This window comes from Salvelinus sp. IW2-2015, linkage group LG22 (genome assembly GCF_002910315.2).
Source record: "Salvelinus sp. IW2-2015 linkage group LG22, ASM291031v2, whole genome shotgun sequence".
NCBI lineage: Eukaryota > Metazoa > Chordata > Actinopteri > Salmoniformes > Salmonidae > Salvelinus > Salvelinus sp. IW2-2015.
This window is the reverse complement of record NC_036862.1, coordinates 37,026,448-37,035,301: the sequence shown is the minus strand read 5'-3', so window position 1 is coordinate 37,035,301 and position 8,854 is coordinate 37,026,448. Positions and strand designations below refer to the sequence as shown.

At 50.1% G+C, this 8,854-nt stretch overlaps 1 protein-coding gene across 1 annotated transcript in view; it reads right to left on the bottom strand.

The window, feature by feature from the left end:
* cwf19l2 (CWF19 like cell cycle control factor 2) overlaps positions 1-8,854 on the bottom strand; it is a 50,892-nt gene that overhangs the window by 27,413 nt on the left and 14,625 nt on the right. The window contains 1 exon segment of the mRNA XM_070433891.1: positions 3,940-4,077. Within this exon segment, the coding sequence (XP_070289992.1) occupies positions 3,940-4,077 (138 nt within the window).

The following is an 8,854-nucleotide window of genomic DNA, read 5'->3' as shown; positions in this document are numbered from 1 at the left end:
ATCTAATGGGGATACAGATAAGTTAGTGGTCACATCCACACTCAGTCCTCTGATGGGGATACAGATAAGTAGTGGTCACATCCACCACACTCAGTCCTCTGATGGGAATGACAGAGATAAGTAGTGGTCACATCCACACTCAGTCCTCTATGGGGGATACAGATAAGTAGTGGTGCACATCCACACTCAGTCCTCTGATGGGGATACAGTAAGTAGTGGTCACATCCACACTCAGTCCTCTGATGGGGATACAGATAAGTAGTTGGTCACATCCACACTCAGTCTCTCTGATGGGGATACAGATAAGTAGTGGTCACATCCACACTCAGTCCTCTGATGGGGATACAGATAAGTAGTGGTCACATCCACACTCAGTCCTCTGATGGGGATACAGATAAGTAGTGGTCACATCCACACTCAGTCTCTGATGGGATACAGATAAGTAGTGTCACATCCACACTCAGTCCTCTGATGGGGATACAGATAAGTAGTGGTCACATCCACACTCAGTCCTCTGATGGGATACAGATAAGTAGTGGTCACATCCACACTCAGTCCTCTGATGGGGATACAGATAAGTAGTGGTCACATCCACACTCAGTCCTCTGATGGGATACAGATAAGTAGTGGTCACATCCACACTCAGTCCTCTGATGGGATACAGAGAAGTAGTGGTCACATCCACACTCAGTCCTCTGATGGGGATACAGATAAGTAGTGGTCACATCCACACTCAGTCCTCTGATGGGATACAGATAAGTAGTGGCACATCACACTCAGTCCTCTGAGGGGATACAGATAAGTAGTGGTCACATCCACACTCAGTCCTCTGATGGGGATACAGATAAGTAGTGGTCACATCCACACTCAGTCCTCTGATGGATACAGATAAGAAGTAGTGGTCACATCCACACTCAGTCCTCTGATGGGGATACAGATAAGTAGTGGTCACATCCACACTCAGTCTCTATGGGGATACAGAAAGTAGTGGTCAATCCACACTCAGTCTCTGATGGGATACAATAAGTAGTGGTCACATCCACACTCAGTCCTCTGATGGGGATACAGATAAGTAGTGGTCACATCCACACTCAGTCCTCTGATGGGGATACAGATAAGTAGTGGTCACATCCACACTCAGTCCTCTGATGGGATACAGATAAGTATGGTCACAATCCACACTCAGTCCTCTGATGGGATACAGATAAGTAGTGGTCACATCCACACTCAGTCCTCTTGATGGGGAACAGATAAGTAGTGGTCACATCCACACTCAGTCCTCTGATGGTGGATACAGATTAAGTAGTGGTCACATCCACACTCAGTCCTCTGTAGATGGGATAACAGATATATGTATGGGTTTCACATCCACACTCAGTCCTCTCGATGGGGAACAGATAAGGAGTGGTCACATCCAACTCAGTCCTCTGATGGGGATACAGATAATAGTGGTCACATCCACACTCAGTCCTCTGATGGGGATACATATATAGTAGTGGTCACATCCACACTCAGTCTCTGATGGGGATACAGATATAATAGTGGTCACATCCACACTCAGTCCTCTGATGGGGATACAGATAATAGTGGTCACATCCACACTCAGTCCTCTGATGGGATACAGATAAAACAGATTTACAGTGAGATGGTCAATCAGTCCACCACTCAGTCCTTGATGGATACAGAGTAAGTAGTAGTCACATCACACTCAGTCTCCATGCCTGATGGATACAGATAAGTAGTGGTCACAATCCACACCAGTCCTCGATGGGGATACAGATAAAGTATGGTCACATCCACACTCAGTCCTCTGATGGGGATACAGATAAGTAGTGGTCTCGACAACCGAACACGTACAGTCCTGTAGCTTGATGGAGATAACTAGTTAAGTAGTGCTGTGCCACATCCACACTCAGTTCCTCTGTATGGGGATGACCAGACTTAAGTTAGTGTTCACATACCACACTCAGTCTCTCTGCATGCGGGATACCAGATAATAGTTGGTCACTATCCACGACAAATCACCTCCTCTCTGATGGGGAACAAGAAAGTAAGGGCAACATCCTATCATCAGTATCCAATCTGAGATAAGAGTGCCTACGTGTCGACGAGTCCCAGCTGACTCAGTCTAGTCATGGATACAACAAAGTAGTGAACGAACACCACCATCCACACCTCTGCGTAAGATTCAATCGCTGATGGGATACAGGACATAATAGTGGTCCACCACACTAGTTGATGGGATAACAGAACAGATGGTCACAGCCACACTCAGTCCTCTATGGATATCAGATAAGTATGTCAATACCTAGTCTCAATGAGTAAGTGGGGCCACCAAACAGCCGATGGGATTCAGTAACGTGCACTCACATCAGTGAACCGTCTCTCGAGAACAGAGATCGTATGTCAGACACAAGGCAATCTAAACAGTCACACACAGGCGAAGTACGCTGTATGCGTACCAGCAGTCATAAACTGTCTCATCCAGAACAGAGTTACCGAGCAACCGAAACTGTCACACAGAGTACCGACGGCCAGCCCAAACTGTTCACACAGGAGTACCGAGCAGCTCAAACTGTCCTTATCACTGACCTGGTGAGACACGTCAATCAGCCAGCAGTGATCCAGTAATGCGAAACTAGTCCATAATACGAGGCTCACCACACTGTAACGAGTACCGAGGCCAGCCAAACTCCCCGATACGAGCCATCACGTCCCAAAGTAGACCGTAAACTGCACGAGTACCGAGGGCCAAACTGTCACACAGAAGTACTGAGGCCAGACTCATACAGACAATCGAGTAGTCAAAATGTCACACAGAACTACTGAGAGTCCATGTCAAAACTGTCGATACGATTAGTAGAGGCCAAGTGCAAACTAGCATCACAGAGTTACGAGGCCAGTCACTGTACAAGATACTGGTCAGTCAACTATGATAGTAAGGACCGGAGCCAAGTGCAAACTGTCGCACAGAGTACCGAGGCCAGTCAAACTGTCGCACAGAGTACCGAGGCCAGGTCAAAGCTGTCGCACAGAGTACCGAGGCCAGTCAAAAACTGTCGCACAGAGTACCGAGCCAGTGGCCATAAACTGTCGCACAGAGTACCGAGGCCAGTCAAAAACTGATATAACGTCACTGTGCTAGTACCGAGGCCCAGTCAAACTGTCGCACAGAGTACCGAGGCCAGTCAAAACTGTCGCACAGGATCACCGAGAGGCCAGTCAAACTGTCGCCACAGAGTACCGAGGCCAGTCAAACTGTCGCACAGAGTACCGAGGCCAGGCAAAACTGTCGCACAGAGTACCGCCGTAGGCCAGTCAAACTGTCGCACAGAGTACCGAGGCCAGTCAAACTGGTCGCACAGAGTTACCGAGGCCAGTCAAACATGTCGCCACGTAGTACCGAGGCCAGTCAAACTGGCGAAACTGAGTGGCCATTTAAAACGGGGGTGCACAGAGTACTGAGGCCAGTCAAACTGTCACACAGACGTACTGAGGCCAGTCAAACTGTCACACAGAGTACTGAGGCCAGTCAAACTGTCACACAAGAGTTACGAGGCCAGTCAAACTGTCACACAGAGTACTGATGCCAGTCAAACTGCTCACACAAAGTACTGGCAGGCCAGTCGAGGCCAGTCAAACTGTCGCACAGAGTACTGAGGCCAGTCAAACTGTCGTATATAGTACTGAGGCCAGTAAAACGTTATCGATTGACATAGAGATGGATGGGGGTTGAGTGGACAGAGTGACTGCTATAAAATGAATCGTTTGCTGTGATCAAGGAGAGAGAGAGAGCCGAGGGACCTGATATGCTAGGGGAAGGGCCTATGGGCAGGGGTGTATGGAACGCGTTTAGAACGGGTAATTATCTGTGTGTTTTGTGTGTGTGACTAGGTAGGATGAGGAGATGCAACACAGCGATCCTGTGGATGACCTCACCGTGTTACCCATAATCTCTGCCTTCACCAGCCTGGCCCCCAGTTTGTTCATCTCTTCATCTGTGAGGATCGGTACCTCTTCCTCCTCCTCACTCAAACTGTCACTACTGCTGTCAGACCTGAAGACACAGGGGAGCAGTTAAATGAAGACAACAGGGGTACACATAAACATCAGACACCTGTGTGTGCTAGAGAGATGTCCAAGAGGTTCTAGTAAATGTAGTCTTGGCAGCATGGGAATAGACACACCGATCCATCAGGACATTATAGCTGTCCCAGCACTCAACCGCATACAAATCAACAGCTTGTTCTGCTCTCTTCTCCCCCGATGGCTCGCTCTCTCCCTCCCTCCATCCATCTCCACCCGTCGCTCTCTTTCCGCTCCATTTCCCTGCTCTCTTTCACCCTCCATCCATCCCTTTCTAACCACCTCTCCCTCTCTCCTCTCTTTCTGCCATGTTCTTTCTGATGGCCGTCTTGTCTCAGGAACAGTCTTCTTCTGTCTCGTTCCCTCCAGACCGGTTCTCTCTCACAGATTACCTTCCCTTCTAAAACGGCACCTTAATTTCACGCTGCAGAGTTTTAAAGGGCTTCTGGGTGCTGGTTTAACTTAATGACTTAGCTAATGACAGAGAGAGAAGGGGGAGCGTTAGAGCAAAAAGGACGGAGAGAAAGAGAAAGGAAAGAGTAAGAGGAATGGAGAGACTGTGGATAGAGCTGGTGGGAGAGAGCGAGCTGTGGAGAGAGCGAGCTGTGGAGAGAGCGAGCTGTGGAGAGAAGCGAGCCTGGGGAGAGCGCGAGCTGGGGAAGAGAGCGAGCTGGGGAGAGAGCGAGCTGGGGAGAGAGCGAGCTGGGAGAGAGCGAGCCTGGGGAGAGAGCGAGGCTGGGGAGAGAGGAGCTGGGGAGAGAGGGGAGAGAGCGAGCTGGGGAGAGAGGGGAGAGAGCGAGCTGGGGAGAGAGGGGAGAGAGCGACTGGGGAGAGAGGAGCGAAGAGCGGGAAGCGAGCTGGGGATAGAGGGGAGAGAGCGAGCTGGGATAGAGGGGAGAGAGCGAGCTGGGGATAGAGGGGAGAGAGATAGGATAGAGGGAGTTGAGCTGGGGATAGAGGGAGTGAGCTGGGGATAGAGGGAGTGAGCTGGGGATAGAGCGGAGTGAGCTGGGGATAGAGGGAGTGAGCTGGGATAGAGGAGTGAGCTGGGATAGAGGGAGTGAGCTGGGGATAGAGGGAGTGAGCTGGGGATAGAGGGGGAGACTGGGGATAGAGGGGAGAGAGCTGGGGATAGAGGGAGTGAGCTGGGGATAGAGGGAGTGAGCTGGGGATAGAGGGAGTGAGCTGGGGATAGAGGGAGTGAGATGGGCATAGACTGTCACTGTCGCAGACTGTCACCGGTCGCAGACGTGTCACTGTCGCAGACATGTCTGATCGAATGGAGGTGAATGATGCGTGTAAACAAAAACAAAAAAGGAGGAGAAGGTCAAGTTGACGGGAGATGATCGTGTGAGAGGTCATTTTAAGTCAGGATGAAGCGATGGGCAGGTTTCTCCATCAGTAGACAGGAACAAGGACGAGTTGTGTGTGTACAAAACATACTACTCTTAGTCTTACAGAGATATAAATGACTCTTAGGTTAGATAATCTTCTGGGCGATTGAAAGAATGCTCTACATGTCTCAGTCTAAAGCCAATAACTAAAGATCTCTACTACCGCCCAACATATTCAACCTGCCCTTGTCATCCACCACATATTCCACCTGCCCCTTGTCATCCAACATATTAACTGCCTTGTCATCCAACATATTCACGTGCCCTCGTCATCCCAACATATCCCCTGCCTCCGCTCATCCAACATATTCACTGCTCCCTCGGTCAATCAATCATAACTTCACCTGCCTCGTCATCCAAACATATTCACCTTACGCCCTCGTAATCCACATATTCACCTGGCCTTGTCATCAACATATTCACCTGCCCTTGTCATCCAACATATTCACACTGCCCTGTCATCCAACATATTCACCGCCCTTGTTCATTCCAAACATATTCACTCTGCCTTTGTCATCAATCACTCTCCGATCCACTCACCTGCCTTGTATCCAACATATTCACCGCCTTGTCATTCCAAACATATTCACCTGCCTGTCATCGATATACGCCTTCATCCAACATATTCACCTGCCCTTCGTCATCCAAACATATCACACCTGCCCTTGTCATCCAACATTTCACTGCCCTTGTCATCCAACAATTCACCGCCCTTGTCATCCAACATATCCATGCCCTTGTATCCAACATATTCACCTGCCCTTTGTCATCCAATATTCACCTGCCCTTGTCATCACATCCGCCTTGCACCCATGACCCTGCGTCATCCAACACTATTAACCTGCCCTTGTCATCCAACAATAACACCTGGCCCTTGTCATACATATTACACCTGCCTCTGTCACACTCAAACTCATACACCTGCCCTTGGCATCACATACATGTATCAACTCTGCCCTTGTCATCCACATATACCTCCTCATCACTAGCCCTTGCATCCACATATTCAACCTGCCCTTGTCAATCCAACATATAAACCTGCCCTTGTCATCCAACATATAACCTGCCCTGTCATCCAACATATAACTGCTGCCCTTGTTCATCCAACATATAAACCTGCCTTGTCATCCAACATAATATAACCTGCCCTTGGTCATCCAGACATTATAAACTGCCCTTGTCATCCAACATAATAAACCTGCCAATAAAATAAAACCGCTTCATCCAACATTATTAAACCTGCCCTTGTTCTATCCAACATATTCACTGCCCTTGTCCATCGCAACATATTCACTGCCCTTGTCCTCCAACATATCTCAACCTGCCCTTGTTCATCCAACATATTCACTGCCGCTTGTCACCAATCATATAAATCGCCTTGTCATCCAACATATAAACCTGCCTTGTCATCCATATTACCTCTGTCACCAACAATAAACCTGCCCTTCGTATCCAACTATAAACCTGCCTTTCATCCAACATATAAACCTGCCCTTGTCATCCACATATAACCCTTGCCTTGTCATCCAACTATTAACCTGCCCGTCATCCAACATATTTCCACCTGCCCCTTGTCAATCCAACATATTACCTCCCTTGTCATCCAACATATTCACTGCCCTTGTTCATCACAACCAATATTAACCTGCCTTGTCATCCTACTATTAAAACCTGCCCTTGTATCCAAACATATTAACCAGTTGGAACAGTGCCTATAGCGACTGTGTATTTGACCTCTGGCAACCTGGATGATGTTTCACTGCAGGCCTGTTGCTGCTATGAACCCTGGTCAGGAGTGGACATGGTTTTTCCCAGAACTCCCTCTCTTTATCCTGTCCGATTTTCCTGAGAAAGCAGCTCTCTGTCTGGAGCTGTTCTTGCTCCAGGCCGGACCGTGCTCTTGTCCCGATCCGACTCCTATCGTCAGACCCCAGGTTTCAGGAAACCCATGGAAGCTCGGCGGAGCAGGTGCCTGACACTCCTGGAAAATAAATGTATCAGTGGAGTGTGTGTATATGGTGAGTGTGGAAGAGTACACTACTCACTCACATCATCATCGTCGTCAACAGGCTTTGAGGAAGTGACCTTCTTCAGAGCTCCGATGGAGGGGGGGAGAGGGTGGCCGATTCTTGGCCCAAGCCCAGAGGCCTAGGTTCTCATCCCCACCCTCTCCTGGGTCTGTCCCTCTCTCTGCCCTCAGCCTCTCTCTATCCCAGTCACTAGGTCTACCTCCACCCTCTCTCTGCTTCAGCCTCCTATCCGGTCACTAGTCTACCTCCAGCCCTCTCTCTATCCCTGTCACTAGGTCTGCCTTCCAGCCCTCTCTCTTTCTGGTCACTGGGTCTACTCCATCCCTCTCTCTGCCTCCAGCCCTCTCTCTTTCCTGGTCACTAGGTCTACCTCCATCCGGTCACTAGGTCTACCTCCATCCCGGTCACTAGGTCTACCGCCATCCCGGTCACTAGGTCTACCGCATCCGGGTCACTAGGTCTACCGCCATCCCTCTCGCTGTCTCCATCTCCTTCTCTGTTCCTATCCCGATCTCTGTCTCGGTGACGATCTCTTTCCCTCTCTCCATCTCTTCTCCATCCCTCTCTTTCTCTCCAGGTAAGTCCTACCCTTGTCTGGTCTCCTCCACCTCTCTCTATCCATCCCACTTCTCCTTTCCTCCATCTTACTCGGTCTCTCCCCTCTTCCTCTCCTCTCCTCTTCCTTTCCCTCTCTTCTCTTGTAGCCATACACAGCAATCTCAGCCTCATCCATCCTCTCTGAAACTTCTCCAAGGACTGCATGTGAGAAACACAAACACAAATATAAAACATACACACAGGTAAGCGGTGTGATATGATGTTCCCATGGTGCATTTCAATGTACCTAAGTTGCAGTTTGTTATGAGTTTTCTAACTTTTGAAGACGGAGCGCCGACACTGCAATAGAAGGAATTAACCAGGGAGATAGGGAGTGGAGTCTGTCAGTAGCAGGAGGCGCGGCAGTCGCAGTAGGAGCGCGGCAGTCGCAGTAGGAGCGCGGCAGTCGCAGTCGGAGCGCGGCAGTGCAGTCGGAGCGCGGCAGTAGCAGTCGGAGCGCGGCAGTAGCAGTCGGAGCGCGTCAGTAGCAGACGGAGCGCGTCAGTAGCAGCAGGAGCGGTCAGTAGAGCAGGAGCGCGTCAGTAAGCAGCAGGAGCGCGTCAGTAGCAGTCGGAGCGCGTCAGTAGCCAGTCGGAGCGCGTCAGTAGCAGCCGGAGCGCGTCAGTAGCAGTCGGAGCGCGTCAGTAGGAGCGCGTCAGTAGCAGCCGGAGCGCGGCAGTCGCAGTAGGAGCGCGTCAGTAGCAGCCGGAGCGCGGCAGTCGCAGTAGGAGCGGGTCAGTAAGCGAG